Source organism: Prionailurus bengalensis, chromosome E2 (assembly GCF_016509475.1).
Source record: "Prionailurus bengalensis isolate Pbe53 chromosome E2, Fcat_Pben_1.1_paternal_pri, whole genome shotgun sequence".
In the NCBI taxonomy this organism is placed as follows: Eukaryota; Metazoa; Chordata; class Mammalia; order Carnivora; family Felidae; genus Prionailurus; species Prionailurus bengalensis.
The window spans coordinates 25709548-25736270 of record NC_057352.1 but is presented as its reverse complement, the minus strand read 5'-3'; the positions used below and the strand labels follow the sequence as shown (position 1 = coordinate 25736270).

Genomic DNA, 26723 nt, shown 5'->3' with positions numbered 1-26723 from the left:
GTGGGCTCAGTTGGTTGAGCATCTGACTCTTGCTCTCAGCTCAGGTCTTGATCTCCAGGCCATGAGTTCAATCCTTGCTTTAGGCTCCGCACTGGGCATGGAGCCTAGCTAGAGTTAGAAAGCCTTTGGGGCGCCTGGGTGGCGCAGTCGGTTAAGCGTCCGACTTCAGCCAGGTCACGATCTCGCGGTCCATGAGTTCGAGCCCCGCGTCAGGCTCTGGGCTGATGGCTCAGAGCCTGGAGCCTGTTTCCGATTCTGTGTCTCCCTCTCTCTCTGCCCCTCCCCCGTTCATGTTCTGTCTCTCTCTGTCCCAAAAATAAATAAACGTTGAAAAAAAAAAAAAAATTTAAAAAAAAAAAAAAAAAAAAAAGAAAGCCTTTAAATTAAAGGGTAAAAGTAGGGGCACCTGAGTAGCCCAGGCAGTTGAACACCTGACTCTTGGTTTTGGCTCAGGTCATGATCTCATGGTTTGTGGCATCAAGCCCCACATCGGGCTCTGTGCTGACAGTGTGGAGCCTGCTTAGGATTCTCTCCTTCCCTCTCTCTGCCCCTCCTCTACTCATGCTCTTTATTTCAAAATGAAAAAATGAACTTAAAAAAATTTTTTTTTAGGAAGACAAAAACTAGAGTTCATGATGTAGTTCAGTCTGTTGAGCGTCCGCCTCTTAATTTCTGCTGAGGTCAAGATCCCAGGGTCGTGGGATTGAGCTTTGTGTTGGGCTCCACACTGAGCATAGAGTCTGCTAAGATTTCATTCATTCTCTCTCTCCCCCTTCCTCCCTCCCTTTGCCTGTCTCCCCAGCTTGTGTGTGCGTGAATACACACTCTCTAGAATAAAATAAAATTAGAATTCATGTTATAAGCTTTGGGGAGTTTTGAAGGGTCTTGTACTATAAGATGATGTAATCAGAGCTGTGCTTTAATTGGGGCGTGGAGGTCATAGGAGGCTAACTTCCATAGTCAGAGGGGGAGACCAGGAAGGTCTGAACCAGAGCAGTGACAGAAGAAAGAAGAGTTGTGGAGGTAGAATACACAAGATTTGGGGACTGATCAAAATGAGTCAAAGATACCTACAGTTAGGGTCTGATTGACTTAGAAAGTGAAAATTGGACAGATGAAGGGAAAAAGCTTTGAGTTATTTTGGATTTAGTGAGTTTCTCAAGTAGTGGGAAATGTTGAGCTCAGCAGTAATACTTGCATGGAGTATACTGCTGCTGCTGCTTGTTGCCCTATTGATGGATATCAACTGTGTCCAGAAAATTTTTATCAACTTTTCAAACTTGAAAAAAACAGCTATGTAAAGGCTGCTTCACTATTTCAAATGACTACAAAGCAGTGCTTGATACAAAGATACAGTTAAAGTTAGCAAGAAAGCCTTTCAGCCGTTTTCCTTTCTCCTCGTCTTATTTATTCCCAACATCTTGTACCTGTGTTTTCCAACAGTACCCATCAGCCACATAGAGCTATTGAACACTCATAATGTGGCCCATCTAAATTGAAATGTGCTATAATTATGAAGATTTATTCTGAATTTCAAAGACTTGATAAGAAATAATGTAAAATGTCTCCTAATATTTTATATACGTGTTAATGAGAATATTTTGGATATTGTTTCAGGGCTCCCTAACACCACCCACATGGTAGTGATTTGCTAGAAGGACTCACAGGACTCAGCATACATTTGAATACTCACAGCTAAAATTTATTACAGTGAAAGGATATAGGATCAACAAAGGAAAAATACTGTCTGAGTCTGGAGAAATCCTTTCACAGACTTCCTTATCCTCTCTCCCTCCCATGAAGGGCACACTAAGCATGTGCATTTCTTTTTATTTTTTTATTTTTTTTAATTTATTTTATTTATTTTTTTTATATATATGAAATTTATTGACCAATTGGTTTCCATACAACACCCAGTGCTCATCCCAAAAGGTGCCCTCCTCAATACCCATCACCCACCCTCCCCTCCCTCCCACCCCCCATCAACCCTCAGTTTGTTCTCAGTTTTTTTTTTTTTTTTGAACGTTTATTTATTTTTGGGACAGAGAGAGACAGAGCATGAACGGGGGAGGGGCAGAGAGAGAGGGAGACACAGAATCAGAAACAGGCTCCAGGCTCCGAGCCATCAGCTCAGAGCCTGACGCGGGGCTCGAACTCACGGACCGCGAGATCGTGACCTGGCTGAAGTCGGACGCTTAACCAACTGCGCCACCCAGGCGCCCCTGTTCTCAGTTTTTAACAGTCGCTTATGCTTTGGCTCTCTCCCACTCTAACCTCTTTTTTTTTTTTTCCTTCCCCTCCCCTATGGGTTCCTGTTAAGTTTCTCAGGATCCACATAAGAGTGAAACCATATGGTATCTGTCTTTCTCTGTATGGCTTATTTCACTTAGCATCACACTCTCCAGTTCCATCCACGTTGCTACAAAAGGCCATATTTCATTTTTTTTCTCATTGCCACGTAATATTCCATTGTGTATATAAACCACAATTTCTTTATCCATTCATCAGTTGATGGACATTTAGGCTCTTTCCATAATTTGGCTATTGTTGAGAGTGCTGCTATGAACATTGGGGTACAAGTGCCCCTATGCATCAGTACTCCTGTATCCCTTGGGTAAATTCCTAGCAGTGCTATTGCTGGGTCATAGGGTAGGTCTATTTTTAATTTTCTGAGGAACCTCCACACTGTTTTCCAGAGTGGCTGCACCAATTTGCATTCCCACCAACAGTGCAAGAGGGTTCCCGTTTCTCCACATCCTCTCCAGCATCTATAGTCTCCTGATTTGTTCATTTTGGCCACTCTGACTGGCGTGAGGTGATACCTGAGTGTGGTTTTGATTTGTATTTCCCTGATAAGGAGCGATGCTGAACATCTTTTCATGTGCCTGTTGGCCATCTGGATGTCTTCTTTAGAGAAGTGTCTATTCATCTTTTCTGCCCATTTCTTCACTGGGTTATTTGTTTTTCGGGTGTGGAGTTTGGTGAGCTCTTTATAGATTTTGGATACTAGCCCTTTGTCCGATATGTCATTTGCAAATATCTTTTCCCATTCCGTTGGTTGCCTTTTAGTTTTGTTGGTTGTTTCCTTTGCTGTGCAGAAGCTTTTTATCTTCGTAAGGTCCCAGTAATTCACTTTTGCTTTAAATTCCCTTGCCTTTGGGGATGTGTCGAGTAAGAGATTGCTACGGCTGAGGTCAGAGAGGTCTTTTCCTGCTTTTTCCTCTAAGGTTTTGATGGTTTCCTGTCTCACATTTAGGTCCTTTATCCATTTTGAGTTTATTTTTGTGAATGGTGTGAGAAAGTGGTCTAGTTTCAACCTTCTGCATGTTGCTGTCCAGTTCTCCCAGCACCATTTGTTAAAGAGGCTGTCTTTTTTCCATCGGATGTTCTTTCCTGCTTTGTCAAAGATGAGTTGGCCATACGTTTGTGGGTCTAGTTCTGGGGTTTCTATTCTATTCCATTGGTCTATGTGTCTGTTTTGGTGCCAATACCATGCTGTCTTGATGATGACAGCTTTGTAGTAGAGGCTAAAGTCTGGGATTGTGATGCCTCCTGCTTTGGTCTTCTTCTTCAAAATTCCTTTGGCTATTCGGGGCCTTTTGTGGTTCCATATGAATTTTAGGATTGCTTGTTCTAGCTTTGAGAAGAATGCTGGTGCAATTTTGATTGGGATTGCATTGAATGTGTAGATAGCTTTGGGTAGTATTGACATTTGACAATATTTATTCTTCCAATCCATGAGCAGGGAATGTCTTTCCATTTCTTAAAATCTTCTTCAATTACCTTCATAAGCTTTCTATAGTTTTCAGCATACAGATCCTTTACATCTTTGGTTAGATTTATTCCTAGGTATTTTATGCTTCTTGGTGCAATTGTGAATGGGATCAGTTTCTTTATTTGTCTTTCTGTTGCTTCATTGTTAGTGTATAAGAATGCAACTGATTTCTGTACATTGATTTTGTATCCTGCAACTTTGCTGAATTCATGTATCAGTTCTAGCAGACTTTTGGTGGAGTCTATCGGATTTTCCATGTATAATATCATGTCATCTGCAAAAAGCGAAAGCTTGACTTCATCTTTGCCAATTTTGATGCCTTTGATTTCCTTTTGTTGTCTGATTGCTGATGCTAGAACTTCCAACACTATGTTAAACAACAGCGGTGAGAGTGGGCATCCCTGTCGTGTTCCTGATCTCAGGGAAAAAGCTCTCAGTTTTTCCCCGTTGAGGATGATGTTAGCTGTGGGCTTTTCATAAATGGCTTTTATGATCTTTAAGTATGTTCCTTCTATCCCGACTTTCTCAAGGGTTTTTATTAAGAAAGGGTGCTGGATTTTGTCAAAGGCCTTTTCTGCATCGATTGACAGGATCATATGGTTCTTCTCTTTTTTTTGTTAATGTGATGTATCACGTTGATTGATTTGCAAATGTTGAACCAGCCCTGCATCCCATGAATGAATCCCACTTGATCATGGTGAATAATTCTTTTTATATGCTGTTGAATTCGATTTGCTAGTATCTTATTGAGAATTTTTGCATCCATATTCATCAGGGATATTGGCCTGTAGTTCTCTTTTTTTACTGGGTCTCTGTCTGGTTTAGGAATCAAAGTAATACTGGCTTCATAGAATGAGTCTGGAAGTTTTCCTTCCCTTTCTATTTCTTGGAATAGCTTGAGAAGGATAGGTATTATCTCTGCTTTAAACGTCTGGTAGAACTCCCCTGGGAAGCCATCTGGTCCTGGACTCTTATTTGTTGGGAGATTTTTGATAACCGATTCAATTTCTTCACTGGTTATGGGTCTGTTCAAGCTTTCTATTTCCTCCTGATTGAGTTTTGGAAGAGTGTGGGTGTTCAGGAATTTGTCCATTTCTTCCAGGTTGTCCAATTTGTTGGCATATAATTTTTCATAGTATTCCCTGATAATTGCTTGTATGTCTGAGGGATTGGTTGTAATAATTCCATTTTCATTCATGATTTTATCTATTTGGGTCATCTCCCTTTTCTTTTTGAGAAGCCTGGCTAGAGGTTTGTCAATTTTGTTTATTTTTTCAAAAAACCAACTCTTGGTTTCGTTGATCTGCTCTACAGTTTTTTTAGATTCTATATTGTTTATTTCTGCTCTGATCTTTATTATTTCTCTTCTTCTGCTGGGTTTAGGCTGCCTTTGCTGTTCTGCTTCTAGTTCCTTTAGGTGTGCTGTTAGATTTTGTATTTGGGGTTTTTCTTGTTTCTTGAGATAGGCCTGGATTGCAATGTATTTTCCTCTCAGGACTGCCTTCGCTGCATCCCAAAGCGTTTGGATTGTTGTATTTTCATTTTCGTTTGTTTCCATATATTTTTTAATTTCTTCTCTAATTGCCTGGTTGACCCACTCATTCGTTAGTAGGGTGTTCTTTAATCTCCATGCTTTTGGAGGTTTTCCAGACTTTTTTCTGTGGTTGATTTCAAGCTTCATAGCATTGTAGTCTGAAAGTATGCATGGTATAATTTCAATTCTTGTAAACTTATGAAGGGCTGTTTTGTGACCCAGTATATGATCTATCTTGGAGAATGTTCCATGTGCACTCGAGAAGAAAGTATATTCTGTTGCTTTGGGATGCAGAGTTCTAAATATATCTGTCAAGTCCATCTGATCCAATGTATCATTCAGGGCCCTTGTTTCTTTATTGACCGTGTGTCTAGATGATCTATCCATTTCTGTAAGTGGGGTGTTAAAGTCCCCTGCAATTACCACATTCTTATCGATAAGGTTGCTTATGTTTATGAGTAATTGTTTTATATATTTGGGGGCTCCGGTATTCGGCGCATAGACATTTATAATTGTTAGCTCTTCCTGATGGATAGACCCTGTAACTATTATATAATGTCCTTCTTCATCTCTTGTTACAGCCTTTAAAGTCTAGTTTGTCTGATATAAGTATGGCTACTCCAGCTTTCTTTTGGCTTCCAGTAGCATGGTAAATAGTTCTCCATCCCCTCACTCTCAATCTAAAGGTGTCCTCAGGTCTAAAATGAGTCTCTTGTAGACAGCAAATAGATGGGTCTTGTTTTTTTATCCATTCTGATACCCTATGTCTTTTGGTTGGCGCATTTAATCCATTTACATTCAGTGTTATTATAGAAAGATACGGGTTTAGAGTCATTGTGATGTCTGTATGTTTTATGCTTGTAGAGATGTCTCTGGTACTTTGTCTCACAGGGTCCCCCTTAGGATCTCTTGTAGGGCTGGTTTAGTGGTGACAAATTCCTTCAGTTTTTGTTTGTTTGGGAAGACCTTTATCTCTCCTTCTATTCTAAATGACAGACTTGCTGGATAAAGGATTCTCGGCTGCATATTTTTTCTGTCTAGCACACTGAAAATCTCGTGCCAATTCTTTCTGGCCTGCCAAGTTTCAAAAGAGAGATCAGTCACGAGTCTTATCGGTCTCCCTTTATATGTGAGGGCACTTTTACCCCTTGCTGCTCTCAGAATTTTCTCTTTATCCTTGTATTTTGCCAGTTTCACTATGATATGTCGTGCAGAAGATCGATTCAAGTTACATCTGAAGGGAGTTCTCTGTGCCTCTTGCATTTCAATGCCTTTTTCCTTCCCCAGTTCAGGGAAGTTCTCAGCTATTATTTCTTCAAGTACCCCTTCAGCACCTTTCCCTCTCTCTTCCTCCTCTGGGATACCAATTATGCGTATATTATTTCTTTTTAGTGTATCACTTAGTTCTCTAATTTTCCCCTCATACTCCTGGATTTTTTTATCTCTCGTTTTCTCAGCTTCCTCTTTTTCCATAACTTTATCTTCTAGTTCACCTATTCTCTCCTCAGCCTCTTCAATCCAAGCCGTGGTGGTTTCCATTTTGTTTTGCATTTCATTTAAAGCTTTTTTCAGCTCCTCGTGACTGTTCCTTAGTCCCTTGATCTCTGTAGCAAGAGATTCTCTGCTGTCCTCTATACTGTTTTCAAGCCCAGCGATTAATTTTATGACTATTATTCTAAATTCACTTTCTGTTATATTATTTAAATCCTTTTTGATCAGCTCATTAGCTGTTGTTATTTCCTGGAGATTCTTCTGAGGGGAATTCTTCCGCTTGGTCATTTTGGATAGTCCCTGGCGTGGTGAGGACCTGCAGGGCACTTCCCCTGTGCTGTGGTGTATAACTGGAGTTGGTGGGCGGGGCCGCAGTCCGACCTGATGTCTGCCCCCAGCCCACCGCTGGGGCCACAGTCAGACTGGTGTGTGCCTTCTCTTCCCCTCTCCTAGGGGCGGGATTCACTGTGGGGTGGCGTGGCCCGTCTGGGCTACTTGCACACTGCCAGGCTTGTGATGCTGGGGATCTGGCGTATTAGCTGGGGTGGGTAGACAAGGTGCACGGGGGCAGGAGGGGAGGGCTTAGCTCGCTTCTCCTTAGGTGATCCACTTCAGGAGGGGCCCTGTGGCAGCAGGAGGGAGTCAGATCCGCTGCCGGAGGTTTGGCTCCGCCGAAGCGCAGAGTTGGGTGTTTGCGCGGAGCGAGCAATTTCCCCGGCAGGAACCGGTTCCCTTTGGGATTTTGGTTGGGGGATGGGCGGGGGAGATGGCGCTGGCGAGCGCCTTTGTTCCCCACCAAACTGAGCTCTGTCGTCCGGGGGCTCAGCAGCTCTCCCTCCCTTTGTCCTCCAGCCTTCCCGCTTTCCGAGCAGAGCTGTTAACTTATGACCTCCGAGACGCTAAGTCGTGCTTGCTGTCGGAACACAGTCCGTCAGGCCCCTCCGCTTTTGCAAGCCAGACTCGGGGACTCTGCTTGGCCGGCGAGCCGCCCCTCCACCCCGGCTCCCTCCCGCCAGTCCGTGGAGCGCGCACCGCGTCTCCGCCCTTCCTACCCTCTTCCGTGGGCCTCTCGTCTGCGCTTGGCTCTGGCGACTCCGTTCTGCTAATCCTCTGGCGGTTTTCTGGGTTATTTAGGCAGGTGTAGGTGGAATCTAAGTGATCAGCAGGACGTGCGGTGAGCCCAGCGTCCTCCTACGCCGCCATCTTCCTCAAGTTTTCCAAGCATGTGCATTTCTTAAGCAACAAAAAATGCAGTAACATGTACGTTTCTGCCCAGAGAACCCACTTAGAGCTCAGCACCCAAGTTTTTGTTGAGGGCTAGGCACATAGGCACCATGTATCTGCCTTGCCTGTACCAAAATTTTAGACTCACAAAAGGAAAGAAGGTATATGGCATAAATGATGTTGTTCACACCAACTCTAGGCACCATGAACCTTACCAGTCAGGGAATGGAAGAAAGTCAAGTTCTCAGTTGCCAAAACTAAGGGCCAAACTTGCACACAGACCCTTCTAAAGGTAGCAGCCTCAGTCCTTCTATATTTCTCTTTTCTGCAAAGATATATGGGGTTAAATAAGCTACTAGTGAAATTAATTCCACTTGTTTCTTTCTAAATATCTTTTTTATTGTGGCTACTTGTTCATATTTTGCCTTACATTATATTTTGGGTAACACTGGTCTAAATCTTAAATGCAAAATTATTCTCTGATGTGTTTTAGTTAAGGTATTTCTGTATCTGCACTAGTGATGTCTCCATCAGTACAAATCTGATAAGTAAACAGGTGAAAACCCTCCCTCAAGTGATGTCTTTACAATAATTAAATATAAAACTAAGTTAAAGGTTGCAATAGACTTAGCTCCATATCCTAAATTTAGCTTTATTATCCATGAAGAACAAGAAAACCACCCCTCCAAAAAACAAATGTCATATGTATGTGATCAAAGTAAAGGATTTTATAAGTTTTCTAAAACAAAAGTCCTGGTTTGGAAATCTCCTTTTTTTATTTAATGTTTATTTATTTTGAGAGAGGGAGGGAGGGAGGGAGTGGGGGAGGGGTAGAGAGAAAGGACAGGGAGAGAATCCTAAGCAAGCTCCATGTTGTCAGCTTGGAGCCTGACATGGAGCTTGAACCCACGAACCGTGAGGTGATGACCTGAGCCGAAATCAAGAGTCAAAGGCTTAACCAACTGAGCCACCCAGGTGCCCAGGAAATCTCCTTTTAATCACATTAGAGAGCTCCAAACCATACATTTTTATATGCTCATCATTAATTCAAATTGTTAAACTTTTTTGTTTTTCTCTAAACTGTTAATAATTTGTAACTGTTATGAATCCATCCATGAAAACAATCAATATTTCAGAAAAGGTTTACATAAATGGACTAAATCTGCATGAGATATTCACTTCGTACCTACCCATTGTGGATTACAGATATGACTAAAATAATATAACTTGGCTAAAGTGAAAGATACAGAATAACAGTCAGTCAATATGTTTGACCTCTTCCCAAGCACTGAATACTAATATACACCTCACTCTTTCAGACAGGATATGGTTTTAGGAAGATAATTTTAGGACTACAACCATGAAAGCAACAGAAGTTATTTTTGTCAAAATAAATCCATAATGTGATTTTCAGTGACATACTGCCTATAGGTCCCTGCGGGCCTAGTTGAAGGACAGACCATCTTTCAGCATCATTGCCACATCTCATGGGAAGGGAAGGGGGGCTGAAACCATAACCCTTCTTCTTTCTCATGCCATGATCCAGTAGTGAGTAAAAGGGAAAAGAGAAAGTCCTCAGGCTAGAAGTAGAAAATAGTTCATAACTGGCACTATTTTTGCTATTCTCTTTGCCCTTTACTTATAAATTGCTATAATTCAGCCATTTTTTATAGTTTTTAATTGAAGCATGTCGTTAGCATCCCAGGTCAATAACTGATACTTTGATTCTCATCATAAACAGCTATGCTTACCCACTGAAAATCCATAGAGCTTAATACATCTGTAATTATGAATATAATGTATTTCTATAAAACAAAACCTAATATCACTGCTGCTTTCTAATTGCTTTAAATCATGTGGGGAGCAATTGTAAAGAATTCTATAAAATAAAAACCTCATGAGTGTGTTTTCTACTTACTGTTTAGTCAGTGAGAAACTCTGAGCAGAAAACCTGTCTTTTTTTTTTTTTTGCCACTTTTGAACCATAAAGAGAATCCAAATGTGGTCACACAATGTTCTATGGATAAACTTAAAGAGCTAATGATAGTTTGACTCAAAATCAGCATGCCCAGAAGCCACAGTACTTACAACCTCACTCAGCTTGTCTTGAAAATAGCTTCTGTTCCCTGTATTCTCATTTGTGAGCTGGATAAGATAGGTAAAATTAGAGGTCAGCAGGTAATATGATATAGTATGTATTAGGATTCTGGTATGATACATAAACAAAAAGCCAGAAAACTCCAGTTTTTAGAAGTGAGAAATTCAAAAATACTGTGTGTTCTCTAGGCCATTTGTTATGTTAAACTGCACACATGGGTGTAATATAATTTTATAATATACATGACACAACTGAAGTGAGTTACCAGCTAAGTTTGTACTTAAATAAAAAACCACCATACTGGGTTTTTTTCAATTTATTCATTTTAAGAGAGAGAGCACGCAAGCAGAGGAGGGGCAGAGGAGAGAATCCCAAGCAGGCTCTGCATTGTCAGTTCATAGCCCAAAGTGGGGCTCGATCCCACAAACCATGAGATCATGACCTGAGCCAAACTCAAGGGCCCAACACTTACCTGACTGAGCCACCCAAGCACCCCATCATCATATGTTTTCTTTGGCTTTTCTGCCCTCAACCTAATGGCTTATTCGTGTAACTCATATGTAAGTTTTGAAACCAGCAAACATTTTTTTAAGAATCATAAAATACTACTTAATAGTTTAAATGATACATGTGATGGGTTCAGTCTCTGAGTAAATTACTTGTTATATACATGATACTTCTAAGAATAGAATTATCCACATGATTGAAACCACTAATTTCATAGTCTCATTGATTTTAGAACCAGAAGTCTGAGATAACAGTCTATCCCATTCATTTAAAAAGAGGAAACAGCGACCCAAGGAGTTAGTTAAAATCTCAAAGTAGACAAGTTAACTAATAACAGAAACAATTTTTCTTAATTACTAATCCATTTTTTTCCATTCTCTGCTTCATAGCATGATTTCCCAAGCTATTCACAGTTCTTAGCTATTTTAGATTCTTTAGTTATCAGAGCCACCTAAGGGTTATTATACTTAAACTGGAGTGGGTAAGTACCCAGCAAATACGCAAGCCTAAAAGTTTAGTGCACTGAATAATTAACTGTATATAAACGTCATGCCTACATTCCGTTTAATTTATAGTAGGGAGGGAGGAAAAATAAACAAATCCTAGTTCATAATGATTAACCATAGATAAGCCTGCTGAACTAGAACTTGGGTGAATATTACTTTTGGGGGATTCTTCCTTAAAAAGAGATTTTAGGGGTGCCTGAGTGACTCAGTTGGTAAGGCATCTGACTCTTGATTTTGACTCGGGTCATGATCTCACATTTGTGAGATCGAGCCCTGCGTTGTGCTCTGCACTGACAGTGCAGGGCCTGCTTGGGATTCTTCCTCTATCTCTCTCTCTCTCTCTCTCTGTCTCTCTCTCTCTCTCTGTCTCTCTCTCTCTCTGCCCTCCCCTCTATCTCATAAATAAATAAATAAACAGTCTTTTAAAAAAAGAGAACTTATATTTGCTCTCTAATAGCAAAGCAATTTTGGATGTTATTTTAATTGAAGAATAATTGACATTCATTCAGTGGATGATATTCTATTCAGTGATTTGATATTTACATACATTATGAAATGATCACCACCATAAGTCTAGGTTCCATCTGTCACATACAAAATTGTTATAATATTATTGACTGTATTCCCTAAGCTGTACATTATATTCCCATGACTTACTTGTTTTATAACTTGAAGACTGTTCCTCTTAATCCCCTTCCCCTATTTCATCCTATCTCACCCTCGCACCCCTACTTCCTTCTGGCAACCATTAGTTCTCTGCTTCCGAGTCTTTCTGTTTTGTTTGTACATTTGTTTTTTTAGATTCCACATATAAATGAAATCATCAGTATTTGTTTTTCTCTGACTTATTTCACTTAGCATAATACCCTTTAGGTCCATCCATGTTGTTACACATGACAAGATTTCATTCCTTTTTATGGTTCAGTAATACTCCATTGTATGTATGTGTGTGTATACACATACACACACACACATTTTTATTGATTCATCCATGGATGGGCACTTAGGTTGCTTATATATCTTAGCTATTATAAATAATGATGTAATGAACAGAGGGGTGCATACATCTTTTTGAATTAGTATTTTGATTTTCTTCAGATATATACCCAAAAGTGGAATTGCTGGATTATATGGTAATTCTATTTTTAACTTTTTGAGGGACCTTTATACTGTTTGGAGAAACTTTATACTGGTGCAGGGGCTGCACCAATATACATTCTCACCAACAGTGCATGAAGGTTCCCTTTTTTCCACATCTCCACTGACACTTATTTCTTGTCTTTTTCACGACAGCCATTCTGACAGGTGTGAAGTGATATCTCATTGTGGTTTTGATTTGCATTTCCCTGATGATTAGTGATGCAATGGATGTTGTCTATTGACCTACATTATAAGTCTAATAAATATTTGATAGATATCAGATGATGTTTTAGGGTTTCCTGGGGACCCAATAAATACCTGTTTCTATAGTCCATTTTCAGAGCCAAACTGAGAAATAGACAAAGGGGTCAGGCAGGTGGATACCAAACTGTCAGGTTTTTGTTTTCTATGTGTGTGTTGGTTTTTTGTTTGTTTGTTTTTTATCAGACTGTCAGTTTTATTACTGATGATGCAATTGGACAATGTGGTTAGGTATTCCAAAGCTTCCTATGATTGTAACCTAAAGATAGGGCCTTCTCTTTAGAGGGAAAGAAATACTAACTTCATTATTGTTTTAATAAGGTTCATTGTATATTTATTTTTAAAAAGATACTTTTAGGGAAGAAATTCAGTTATTAATCTCATAAAATTTTAGATATTTCTTTTCATCTTGAAAAGAAACTTTTTTTTTAATATTAATGTATTTTCAGAGAGAGAAAGCATGTGTGCTCACACGTGAGATGGGAGGGGCAGAAAAAGAGCAAGAGAATCCCAAGCAGGCTTCTCACTGTCAGCCCAGAGCCCACGAACTGTGAGATCATGACCTGAGCCAAAATCAAGAGTCAGGTGCTTAACCAACTGAGCCACTCAGGCACACCTTGAAAAGAAACTTTTAAAAAGAAAATATAAAAAATATTTTCACTCTTACGTGGATCCTGAGAAACTTAACAGAAACCCATGGGGGAGGGGAGGGAAAAAAAAGAGGTTAGATTGGGAGAGAGAGCCAAAGCATAAGAGACTCTTAAAAACTGAGAATAAACTGAGGGTTGATGGGGGTGGGAGGGAGGGGAGGGGAGGTGATGGGCATTGAAGAGGGCATCTTTTGGGATGAGTACTGGGTGTTGTATGGAAACTAATTTGACAATAAATTTCATATAATAAAAAATAAAATAAAATAAATATTTGAAGCCTGTCAGTATAATAGACAGTGGTACTCAGTTTTCCTCCCTTGATGTGACATGTATCTTCTCAAAATAAATGTAGAATTTTTTAGACAGGAAATACATTGTGTTTGAGTATATTTTTGGAAATCAAAATGGTTAGTTGATTTTTAGGAGCTTCTGTCATAATTCTGCAGTCTTTTTGAGTGGAAGAAAAAATAAGCTATCCTTCTTGACTTTCAGATTTGTGTGTGTGTGTGTCTTTACACTGAAATACACGTTATTACTATGCTGGTACTTTTGTCTCTGGTCTAAGACTTTATTTCCTAACTAAAGTAAACACACTGAGTCATAATCTAGTGTAACAAATTTTTACACAAACAAGGAGAAGTGTTAGATGGAAGTACATATACGGTATGACCGGAACACAGGGGTCCCTAGCTGCCTAGGAGAATTGAGGGAATCTTCACAGACAAGGCAACATTTTGGATGATCTTGAAAGATGAGTAGATGGTCACCAGGAAGGGAAAGGAGGAAGGAGACATTTCAGGCTGAAAGAACAGTTTATACAAAATACAAAATTACATGGTATATGTTCCAAAATCTTTGTTGTTTTAAAAAATTTTAATGTTAAAATTCTAAAGAGTTATTTTTTTGTGTGGTAAAATCTATATAACATAAAATTCACCATTTTAACCATTTTTGAGTATATAGTTTGGTGGCATTAGGTACATTCACATTTTTCTGCAACCATCCCCACCATCCATCTCCAGAACTTTTTTATCATTCCCAACTGAAACTCTCCCATTAAACACTCCCCATTTCCCTCTTCCTCCAGGTTCTGGTAGCTATTGCGCTTTTTTTCTGTCAATGAGTTGACTGCTCCAGGTACCATATATATACCCGGAATCCTACAATATTTGTTCTTTTGTGTCTGGCTTCCTTCAAGCATAATGAATGTCAAGATTTATCTATGTTGTAGCATTTGCCAGAATTTCCTTCTGAGTTTTAACACTGAATAATATTTCATTAGATATGTGTACACCACATTGTGGTTATCCATTCATCCATCAACAGATATTCAGATTATTTCTACCTTTTGGTGGAATGATGCTGCTGTGTGCTTGTCAATAATGCTGCCATGAACATGGCTGTACATTACGTGTTTGAATCTTTGCTTTTAGTTGTTTGAGATATGTACCTAGAAATAGAATTGCTGCAGCACATGGTAATCTGTGTAAATTTCTGAGGAAACTCCATACTGTTTTCACAGCAACTGTACCATTTTACATTTCCCTCAGGAATGCACCAAGGATTCCAGTGTCTCCACATCCTCACCAACATTTTCTTCTAACAGTTTGGAATGCTACCAGGCTATGTACTACTTCCTTGAGAACCATGGCAAATATATTCATATTCTCATTACATTAAAAATGACACTTGGGGGTGCGCCTGGGTGGCTCAGTCGGTCAAGCTTCCGACTTCGGCTCAGGTCATGATCTCTCGGTCTGTGAGTTCGAGCCCCGCGTTGGGCTCTGTGCTGCCGGCTCAGAGCCTGGAGCCTGCTTCGGATTCTGTGTCTCCCTCTCTCTGACCCTCACCCTCTCATGCTCTCTCTCTCTCTCTGTCAAAAATAAATAAAACGTTAAAAAAAATTTTTTTTTTTAAATGACACTTGGGCACCCTTAAGTAAAAGTTTAGGTGAGACCATATCAGAGAGTATTGGCCTTTGTCTTATTGTTTGTATAGTAGGAGTGTATTCATGAAACAAGTTTAAGTGTAAATAAACCAAAATGAGTTCTTAGCAACAAATTGTTTTCCTTTCCTGCAGCTCCCTGCACAGGTAGCACTTTCTTTTGCCACAGCAACATGTGCATCAATAATTCTTTAGTCTGTAATGGTGTTCAGAACTGTGCATACCCTTGGGATGAAAATCATTGTAAAGGTGAGTGCAATGGCAAAGGCCAACCTTTTTGAGAGAAAAGTGACCATTGCCCTTCATTAAGAAAGACTTAAAATGCCCTTTTCTACCACTGTACTTAGCAATAGCTGCTTTGGCAGAAATGGAAACATAAAATATAAATGTTTGTTTTAAATAGAGTGTAGACCTCTGTTATGTGGTGAAAGTAAAGAAAAATACTTATTCTCAACAAAAGCATTCATTTTTATGTACTGTGTTTTTTAAGTTGTTCAAAAGTCTGCTCTAATATTTCTTTCATTATTTTCTTATTCATATTGTAAAGATACCTTATTCTCAGAATAATTTATAAAGTTACCTAAAATAGTAGTATTTTTTAAATTATATACAAATGCTGTTTAATAAATATTGATGCATTCAGTCTTAAAAAGCAGCAAAAACAGGGGCGCCTGGGTGGCTCAGTCGGTTGAGCGTCCGACTTCGGCTCAGGTCATGATCTCACAGTTTGTAAGTTCGAGCCCCGCATCAGGCTCTGTGCTGACCGCTTGCTCAGAGCCTGGAGCCTGCTTCAGATTCTGTGTCTCCTTCTCTCTCTGCCCCTCCCCTGCTCACACTTTGTCTCACTCTGTTTCTCAAAAATAAATCAATGTAAAAAAAAAAAAATTTAAAAAGCAGCAAAAACAGACTTGTAAGAACCACTTTTTTTCATTTTATAAAATTTCCTATGTTCTATTTCTAGTGTATATCTAAGGTAAATGTGACTTGTGGTAATAGTTGAATATCTACAAACATTATCAACTCACTGTCTCAGTCCTAAAGTTTACCTCCCTTTTATTCTCCAAAAGCTCAATAAATATCTTACTGTGAAAAGTTAATGTGATCTGATACGGCTGTCTTAAGTACTTGAAGTAATTTAAGGTAATCATTCAAATGTAGATTGTGATAATAACATGCCTAAGTGGGTTAGCCTGATCACTTTAGTTCTCTCTTGCTGATGGCGGTTAGTGGAGATACTGTGGATATATCTCAACTTGGCAGTTTGTCAGAAATACCATAGGGGGGCCCAGGTGGCTCAGTCAGTTAAATATCCAACTCTTGATTTCAGCATAGGTCATGATCTCATGGTTTGTTCATGAGATCAAGCCCCACGATGGGCTCTGCCCTGAGAGTACAGAGCCTGCTTGGGTTTTTCTGTCTTCCTCTCTCTCTACCCCTCCTCTGCTCGTGAACACTCCCTCCCTCTCAAAATAAGTAAGCATTAAAAAAAATATATATATATACCATAGAACAGAAAGCTAAACTTGATAGAATAAGAGTATTTGTTTGGTATTTTCCTTTTTTGTTTATTTATTTTGAGAGAGAGAGCACATGTGCGTGCATGAGCTGGGGGAGGGGAGGGGACAGAGAAAGAGAGAGAATCCCAAGCAAGCTTCCTTCCTGTCAGCACAGAGCCCAACGTGGGGCTGGACCCCACAAACTGCGATCATGACCTGAGCCAAATCAAGAATCAGACACTTAACCAACTGAGCCACCCAGGCGCCCCTGGCATTTTCTTTATGTTCATGTATTTAATTTAATTTGCAAGAACCAAGTCCTTTTTCTTTTATGTAATCTATCTAGCCATATTATGATTGGCTAATTTAACCAGAAATCATAATGGTATTGTTTTATTTGTTCAAAAACCTAATTTTAGGTGGCATCATCTGTGGTCTGTTTGACCCACGTGTTCTGCTTTACCTAAAAATACCTTACCAGTTTGGGACAGGGCTCATTAATGAATTTTGAAAGCCTCATTGTTTCTCTTTCTCTTTCTGCAGAAAAGAAAAAAGCAGGACTATTTGAACAAATCACTAAAACTCATGGAACAATTATTGGCATTACATCAGGGATTGTCTTGGTCCTTCTCATTATTTCTATTTTAGTACAAGTGAAACAGCCTCGAAAAAAGGTCATGGCTTGCAAAACTGCTTTTAATAAAACTGGATTTCAGGAAGTGTTTGATCCTCCTCATTATGAACTGTTTTCACTAAGGGACAAAGAGATTTCTGCAGACCTAGCCGACCTGTCAGAAGAACTGGACAACTACCAGAAGATGCGGCGCTCCTCCACCGCCTCCCGGTGCATTCATGACCATCACTGCGGATCGCAAGCATCCAGTGTCAAACAAAGCAGGACCAACCTGAGTTCCATGGAACTGCCTTTCCGAAATGATTTTGCACAACCACAGCCAATGAAAACATTTAATAGCACCTTCAAAAAGAGTAGCTACACTTTCAAACAGGCACATGAGTGCCCTGAACAGGCCCTAGAAGACAGAGTAATGGAGGAGATTCCTTGTGAAATTTATGTCAGGGGGCGAGATGATTCTGCACAAGCATCCATATCCATCGATTTTTAATCTTCTACAAAAGGGGACATTAATTATTATGTACGTATGCAGCCTACAGAGTACCCATTCTCTCCAGCAGCCAACCCTTTTCTCCTGTTGAAACTAGGAAGACCTTCATTTCCCATTAATCTATTGTAATGGTGAAGTTTTTATTATCTCAGGCAGTCTATATGTTAAGCCAACCAAGGAACTTACTCCATTCAGTGAAAAAAATAATAATCATTTATTGCTTGGTGTCACATAAACAAAGTACCAGTTAAATAGCATTTAAAGAGTGAAGTAGTTCTGCTGAGCCAGTCTCAGGCTGCTTCAGGAATATTGCTCTTGATTGATACAGTTTGTCAATATTGTGATCCCACAATAAGTTTAAAAATAAGGTTTTTCTTTACATTCCTTTTGTTTTTCTTTTCTCTAAATTTAATTTGTTTTATAAGTTTGTGATTTTACCATTTTGGTTTCTTGCTAAATATAAGTGGTTATCATACCACACATATTTCAATACAGGCATTTGTTCTAGAATTTGTCAAAATATAACTAGTTACTGTGGTAAGTGCCAATTAAGACCTGGAGTTCTGTTTCGCCCATCTGTTTCTTGACTAATTTCTATACTGCTGCCTTTTAGTTACTGGATTTTTAGTCTTTATTTTTTGTGAATGGTAAATGATATGATTTATCGCCTTTAGGTCCTATCTTGTCTTACTTATACTAGAAGAATTCATAATCCTAGGATGTATGCACCCTTGCAAGTTATGACTAAAAACTTAAGGATTAAAATTTCTGAAAATCCTTTGAAATTTCCCAAATTTGGTCACATTCAGTGATAGCCCATTCATTCCTGTGAGCAAAGTCATTTAATTCATTTTGGAAGAAGCCTGTAATTATGTCTATTTCCAGCATTTCTCACCACCAGATTTGTGTTCCCTGTTATTTTTATAAGAAGATGATTTTGCTCCCTTTATATTGGTTTATCTTATAGCGTATGGTAACCAAGGTTGTGTGAGAGTAAAAGGAGAATTCCTAAGAAACTGTAAAAGCCCTCAGATGGCTTCGTACTTGGGATAGTACATTTTTCTAGTTCTTACCAAGAATAACAACTTCCACTTTTTTTTAAACTGCACTTTTGACCTTATGTTTTTTATGGTATATAAACAATAATTTATAAACATGATATAAAAACTCATTGTGTTTTTTTAGACTTTTGATATTATTTGATACTGTACAAAACTTTATTAAATCAAGATTAAAGACCTACATGACAGATTTATTTCAGTGTTCACATTAGTGGCTTTGTATACAAGTATGCTGTGATGGAGCTCCACGTTATAACTCATTGTAAAGACCTTGGTAATGTGTACATAGCTTTGGTTTTTTTTTGTTATTGCATTTAGTTTATGATAAATTTTTCACTGTGTGTTATTTATTCCAAATCACTACACAAATCTTATATTAAAATATACATTGTTACATGATTCTTCAATCATGTTATTACACTGAGATTTTGGATCTTAAAAAATATATGAAAAGGAACCATTTATCAAATTATAACTAATACAGACATGCTGTTTAAAAGAGATAAATTCTCATTTTTGATATATTTTGTAGTAAATTCTTAGTGAAATGAGAAATTGAAGTTTCATGGAATTTCATTGATTTTTTAAGATATCACATCCATGCATTTTCTCAGATTAGTGAAAACTGGGACCTTAAATATTATACATATATGATACCCCTTCAACATGTTTCTTATATCACATTTTTTTATTTTTTTAAATATAATATCCAGGAGATACGAAAACCTATACATAGTATGTTTATGATTTAAGTTGTTTTTTAAGTCAGCATAATTTCCTGTTCTAAAAATAGAATTTGGGAAGGTAGAAAGACTTAATGAATGTAGTATTCATTGAACTAATGAACCAGAGCCAGATTAGATAGAAATTCTTTCAGTAGCTATGTTGAATAGTCATTCTAGTATTAGTAGCCAGCTAACATTTGAACTGCATAGTAATTATTTAGTATAATAATAACTGTGATCTCATTCTTCATGATGAAGGAAAGCTAGCATATTTTCTGTGTAAAATCACCTGCATTATAAAAACAGCTGTTAAATTCATCTTTAACACCTACCTTATAGTAGAAAATAATACAGTATGCTTCATGAGAGTCACTTGTAACTATATTTTTATTTTTGAAATTTGTATCCTATTTTCTTTTAAAAGGTCGTGAAGAGGCCTACAAAATAGAGCCTTTAAAGAAGACATTTAACATTAAAAGAGCACAGAAGTACATAGTTTCAGGCAACTCAGCAAGTAAATCTTGGACAACAGAGTTTGTTCTAAATTTTCTGGCTACTGAAACAAAAGAAATAGTTTTTGTTTTCCACAGTAGACAACCCAAACTTACTTGCAGTTTTCTCTTCAACTAAAGAAAGAGAGGGTCTCTATACAGAACAACATTTCCTCTGAATTGAAAGAAAAAAAAAAAAAAAAGCAAAATGCAGAGAGAAGTCTAAATAGTAATCTTTATGTAGTGAAGGCACCTCTTAATTTGGTCCAGGATCAGGGGTTTCTGATGAGTTAGTCTGTCTGCAGGGGTAGAACTGAAGAGCCAGATGATCAAATTAGCTAAGCCAGCCTTAAACTGCCATGTATTGTATGCCTTCATTGAACTATAGATGGGGACTAGGCCTCATTTATTTTTTAGTCAGACATTTATTTTGGCAGTACACTATAGGAAGGGAAGAGAATGGAACTAATTTTTAGGCATTATTACCAGCATAATGCTAATTGCTGCGTATGTAGTCTATCATTTTTGAGGTCAGTGAGAAAACTTGACAAATTGTTTACTAAAGTAAAAGCCATAAATTTTAGTAATGGAGATGAACTTCAGCCATCTTGTGGAAGTTATTACACCTTTCATAGAGAATGTAGTAGCCAGTTGTTAAAACACAGTGGAAAATACAAATCTGGAGGGGAGAATAGCTTCAATTCAGGAGCAGCATTAAGGACACCTCTAACTATACTGTTGTTACCTTTCATCTGTGATCCTGAGTTTAGCACAAGATACCAACCCTCAAGTGCCCAGAAATTGCAGGAAACCTATGAATCCCAACATCTAAAGTATGTATGAATGAAGTGTGATGTACCTTTTGTGGGGGGAAATGTTCAACCTAAAGGTTTAACAAAAAGCAAAGGATTTTCCACATTTCACATCACAAAAGAGATTAAAAAGGCTCTGTTAACTCTGGATGACAGGTCTTATGTCTTTGTCATGTTTCATGCAATTATTAGGCATTAAAAGGACCTCCTAAGTGTCTACTTCTGAACATTTTTATAGTTGTGCAATTGTCAGATGAGCAGGATGCTTTCTGGCTTCAGGAGTGTGTCAACTGAGGGGACAGAATAGGAAAAAAGTCAGTTGTGATTCCAGGAGTGATTCTCAAAGGGGATTATGCCCTCTTACAAAATGGTGTGTGCTATGTTGTTCATGATTAGAAGGAATCTAGTTTGGGGTTTTTTTAAGATCCCAAGAAAGATGATCTGCTCCAGCTTTATTAATGAGAATTCTGAGGCCCAAAAAAGAGGAGAGAGTACCCACATCTCAGAACTAGTCCCATGGTCTTTCCTTGCCTTTGCTGTTTTTCCCTGCTTTAGCTGGCTGGAAGTTTTAAAGGTCAAACAGTTCTAAACAGCAGCCCAGATGTTCCATGTAAGCTTGTCTACCACTCTGATTTAAAATGTAATTTATTCTATAATTTTTTCAAAGCATTATATTTTACCTTTTTTTAATCTATGTAACACTATTCTACAATTTTGTTGCCATGACTTCTTGGCATCTGCAAACTGCAAGACAATTACTGTGAATTCTTAATAAACAATGTTAACAATTTATAGGCTTGGCACTAGATAAAAACAGCTTCAATGTTTTGCTTTTGTGATTTTTTTTAATCTAAAGGAAATAATGTATACTCCAGAAATTAAAGATTTATGTGCTATTACCTCTTGAGTTTGTAGAATGATTTGAGTTCTGAGCCATTATGACAAGTTGACCTCAGATATCTTTTTAGGTCCCTGCAAAATCAGTTTTCCATGTTTTATATACCTCTACTAATAACAAAAATTCTGAATTTTTTTGAGTAACTTTTTCATATATTTCTGTGATTGGTTTAATGACTACAAAAGCCCAAAAAGCTAAATGGTTTTTTTAAAGCAATTAATTTTTTTAGAGTTGAACTTCCAGACCATATAAGAATTCTTCTATGTTTAATCCTGGGTTTGACACTTCACAGTAGGGAATATGACCCTTGAGCTGGAAACAAAACTTGTGTTTTGTTTTCCTTGCTTGTCTCAATTTGCAAAGTCTCCAGAAGTGGCAAAGAAGCCTTATTTCCTTATAGGGTGAAGTTGGCATTTCCTATCCAGTAGCTTTCCTATCCAGTACCAAAGCTTTACTTTGATAAAGTAATCTTAGTTATGATTAAAAAAAATAAGAGCATCCTCAGGCTGTTACACCATTTAAGTTTCCAGGTTAATCTTTTTTTTTTTTTTAATTTTTTGGGACAGAGAGAGACAGAGCATGAACGGGGGAGGAGCAGAGAGAGAGGGAGACACAGAATCGGAAACAGGCTCCAGGCTCTGAGCCATCAGCCCACAGCCTGACGCGGGGCTCGAACTCACGGACCGCGAGATCGTGACCTCGCTGAAGTCGGACGCTTAACCGACTGCGCCACCCAGGCGCCCCAGTTTCCAGGTTAATCTTAAGCTAAAAGAAAAAGAAAAGAACTTTTTAAAGGAGAATATGTGTTCGATTGCCTGCAAATACAGTCTGCTACACCCAGTCACTAAAGTGGCAGCGAGGACTTCCAGAGTGGGCTATCAGAACACACCGTCCTTTTGAGGTGTGGAACATAACCGTCACAGCCACTGCTCAGCAGGAATGGATGAGTGGATTTCACTGAGGAGAAAGCAACAGAAGGCAAAAAAAAGTCGTTTGAGTTTTACAATCATATAGACAAAGATCAAGGAGCAAAGAAAGACAAGAAAAAGCAGTTACCACTGGTCTGTCTCTGCATAGTTACAGAGCAATTTTACTTTCTGTGTTATTTAGGATCAAGAAACAGCATTTATCTGAAAGTGCTCTCACCTGCCAAGCTTTGTCATACTCTGTAACATCTGGTGCCAGCAGGCCACTCAGCGGGTACATACTTTATTGAAACATTTTGAGTAACAGCTGATTGCTAGAAGGAATTTTCATCAGAAATCTAGGTATTGAACCATGCTTTGATGACTGTCCTATTGTATTAAACAGTGTTTCAGAGAAATAACAACTTTTGAGCCAAAATATAGTCACATGAATTGTAGGGGAGTTCTTTCTAGACCCTCAGAAGACAGTTTAGCTCTGAAAATGCATCCAACTAACAATAGTAAACTTGCTGTAACTGCCCGTTTTTCACGTTCATAGTCTAAAGGCAATCTTACTTCCTCATTCATTTTTAATATAAAAAAGATGAATAAAACTTGTGGTAGGAGGCTTCTAGGTTGACTCCCAGGGATTCTGCCTTCTGATGTTCACAATCTTTTGTCATCCCCTGCCTTTGCATGTGAGCTGGATCTGGGGACCTGCTTCTAATGAATAGAATGTGCCAAAAGTGACCTCTCACTTCTGAGATTAGGTGACAGACTGGCTTCTGTCTTGCTCACACGCTAGTAGTTTTGTGATTTTCTGCCCAGATGAAAGTCAATTGGGATGTGCTGAGATGCTCTTTGGAGAGGTCCATGTGACAAGAAACGGGGATTTCCAGCCAACAGTTAACATGGTACAGAGGTCCTCAATCCAACCACCTGTAAAGAATTGAAATTCTGCCAGCAACACATCTAGAAGAAGGTGCTCTCCACACTGGAGCCTTGAGATGACCACAAACAACACCTTGATTGCAACCTGTAAAGACCTTGAATGCCACCAAGATAGCTGATGCAGATATCCAAGATAACAGGTGTTGCTTTAAGCTGAATTTTGGAGTAACTTGTTATGCAGCCATAGATAACTAATACAAAGCTAGAAAAGGACAATGGCATATCCCAATTCGATCCCAGGGGGAAAAATAGTTGATGAAAATTTAACATGATGTTTTAGGTTTGCAAAAGAACCTGAAAGCAATGGGCATATCATCTTGCAACTGGCAGCATGGAATAAGAAGAGTTGGTCTTCTTCCAACATGAGTACCTGTCAGCTATCTTAGCCTCCCTAGCCACAGATAAAAACACTTAACTAGATCCATTGTCTCCCAAGTATGGCAAAACACTGAAATTTGATTCTACATTTGAAATGTAGGTTAGATTAAATGAAATCCTAACCCTTGAATAGTGCCCCTTTTAAGTGACTCATCAAGTTTCTGAGGAAAATGAATTTATCTAGAAATGTATAAAGAATAAAGTTCTATTCAGATTCTGTATCATGCTCCCATAATTCAGTCAACATCTTCCACATTTCCATCACAGTTTCTAGACTGCAGGGCTGGTTACAACTCTATCATTACATGAAAAGGTGACTCTTGGAACAACTGGTTTTCCCAAAAGCAATGGAACCCCCCTCCAAAAAAAAAGGTGGAGGGGACTGTCACTGAGAAAAGAAATACAAGCATTTCATGTCCAGAACCACCCTATTCTCAAATGATAAATGTGGCCAAAAACACTTCTATATAGAGATTTTTCTGTTGTGATAAAAAGATTTCCTGAGAAAACGCTTTTTTTTTTACTCTGCTTTATTTTGGCCAAAATATGATTGAAAGACCAAAATATGAAAGGCCAAAATATGATTGAAAGTTTTTCTTTCTAAAATTGTTTTCAATAACTGGCTGACAGTCACCAGCTACCTGCCATGAAGATAAAGTTCTATCTTTAACTGTATCTGTGTTTAAGTTTTTCCTTTGAGTTTGAAGCTGACTTTGCTGACATTGTTTTGCCCTGTGGGTATAATTGTGTCCCAGATCCTTTTCTAATATGAATCCATCAAACCTTAGCCTCTAGAAATAGGATAGTGCCTGTTCCTTGTACTCTGATCTCTGCAAAAGCATCAAAAGGATCTCTGGTTGGGGACCTGGGTAGTTCAGTTGGTTAATAATCTGACTCTTGGTTTCAGCTTAGGTCATGACCTCACAGTTCGTGAGTTAGAGCCCCACATCAGACTCTGTGCTGACAGTGTGGAGACTGCTTTGGATCCTCTTTCCCTCTCCCTCTCTCAAAATAAATAAATAAACTTAAAAAAAAAAAAAAGAATCTCTGGTCTTCCCCATCCTGCCATTTTTAATTGCTAGATAGCAGTCAGTGAGTGTGCTGCTTGAAACTTCATTTTCTGTGGGATTAGAAGTGCCTGCCTTTCTACTAGGGGCCTCGTAGCTCTTGTTTTGTTTTGTTTTCCTATTACCACAAATGCTCACAGATTTTTTAAGAAAATACTAAAACACCAAACCAGTTCCCTGAAGAAACTCCCAAGTCTGTCAGTGAAAAAGAAAGGAACTTCCCTAAACAGTACAGGTAGTAGGAGGCTAAGAGGTATGCAGAAAAACTGCTTTTATCAAAAGCCATGTCTTAAAGGATGTGCTGGAGAATGCTTCTATTCTAAGCTGGCATTCTCACCCCTTCACCCTGGAAAAACAGCTTGCTTTTCTTCCCCTCATCAGGTAGGCATAGAAAGTGATTGCACACTGTTTATAATTGCAGGTTTACATAAACTCACAATTCAAGAGCATTGATTTGTTGGACTGTAATCTACACTTTAACACACTGAGCTACATTTAGGCAGCATGCCAGATGTGTAAAGTCAGAATTTAATGATGACATTTCAGTAGCAGCTCCAGAATTTAGTACAGTATCACTGTCGAATACTAATGTGCCACTAACAAGAAAACAAGAGAACAAACAGCTTCTTTCTCAGTTACCTTTTTGTCCCTTCTTGGAGATGGAGAAAATGAAAGTGATTATTTCATAGAAACTTCGCATATAAATTCCAGTCAAACTCATCCCATAGTAGTTGTTGCTCTGCTCATGGCGCTTTATCAATCAACCAAAGGTAAATTAATTTTTAACACTACCTATTTACAAAGTTCATGTTTTTCCTGAAGACTTTATCAAGCATTTTTACTTTCTGAAAATAATTATGTACATGAAAAGTACTGAGGATGAAGTCACCATCTGATATCATTTCTGCTTCTCATGATTTACAAAATGGTGTTTCATTTTCTTTTAAATGGAAGGGAGAGGAAGAAAAATCTATTTTGAAAAAAATAATTTGCTTATTCTAAAAGAATGGGATATCTCAAACTTATCACCATTAACATTTACAGCCAGATAATTCTCTGTTATGGGCGGAATGTTCTGCATACAGTGAAATGTTTACCAGCATTCCTGCCCTCTACCCACTAGGTCCCAATAGCATCACCCCCATTTGTGACAGCCAAAAATGTCTCCAGTTATGGCCACATGTCCCCTGGAGAGAGGGCTCAAATAAACCTTGATTGAGAATCACTGCTGTAGAGAGATTAAAGGGTTTGAAAAATAATAACCAGAAGCTGTTGAATTCTATTTTGAAGAAATACTTCAGACTTCTGAAAATGTATAAAAAATAAAGGGCACCCAACATTTAAAAAAAAAAAAAAAAACAGGGGAGGTAGAGGTGCCTGGGTGGCTCTCGGTTAAATGTCTGACTTCGGCTTAGCTCGTGCTCTCGTAGTCCCTAAATTCAAGCCCTGCATCAGGCTCTCTGCTGTCAGCATGGAGCCCAGATCAGATCCTCTGTCTCCCTCTCTCTCTGCGCCTCCTGCCCATGCTCCTGTTCTCATTCTCTCTCTCTCTCTCTCTCTCTCTCTCTCTCAAAAATAAACATTAAAAAAAAAGAATAAAAAAAGAATAGTGAGCACCCCATACCCAGAGCCCTGCTTAATATTTTCCAGTTTCACCTCCCTTTCTCCAGCCCTATCCCTCAGA

General features: G+C 38.6%; 1 protein-coding gene across 4 annotated transcripts in view; it reads left to right on the top strand.

Annotated features, from left to right (window-relative positions):
• Positions 1-21739, top strand: part of NETO2 (neuropilin and tolloid like 2) — a 65799-nt gene extending 44060 nt beyond the window's left edge. For all 4 annotated transcript variants that reach the window (XM_043600806.1, XM_043600807.1, XM_043600808.1 and 1 more), the window contains 2 exons: positions 15267-15380; positions 17171-21739. In XM_043600806.1, the coding sequence (XP_043456741.1) occupies positions 15267-15380; positions 17171-17751 (695 nt within the window). In that variant the 3' untranslated portion in view covers positions 17752-21739. The remainder of the gene's footprint in view (positions 1-15266; positions 15381-17170) is intronic.
• The last annotated feature ends 4984 nt before the right edge of the window (positions 21740-26723 follow it).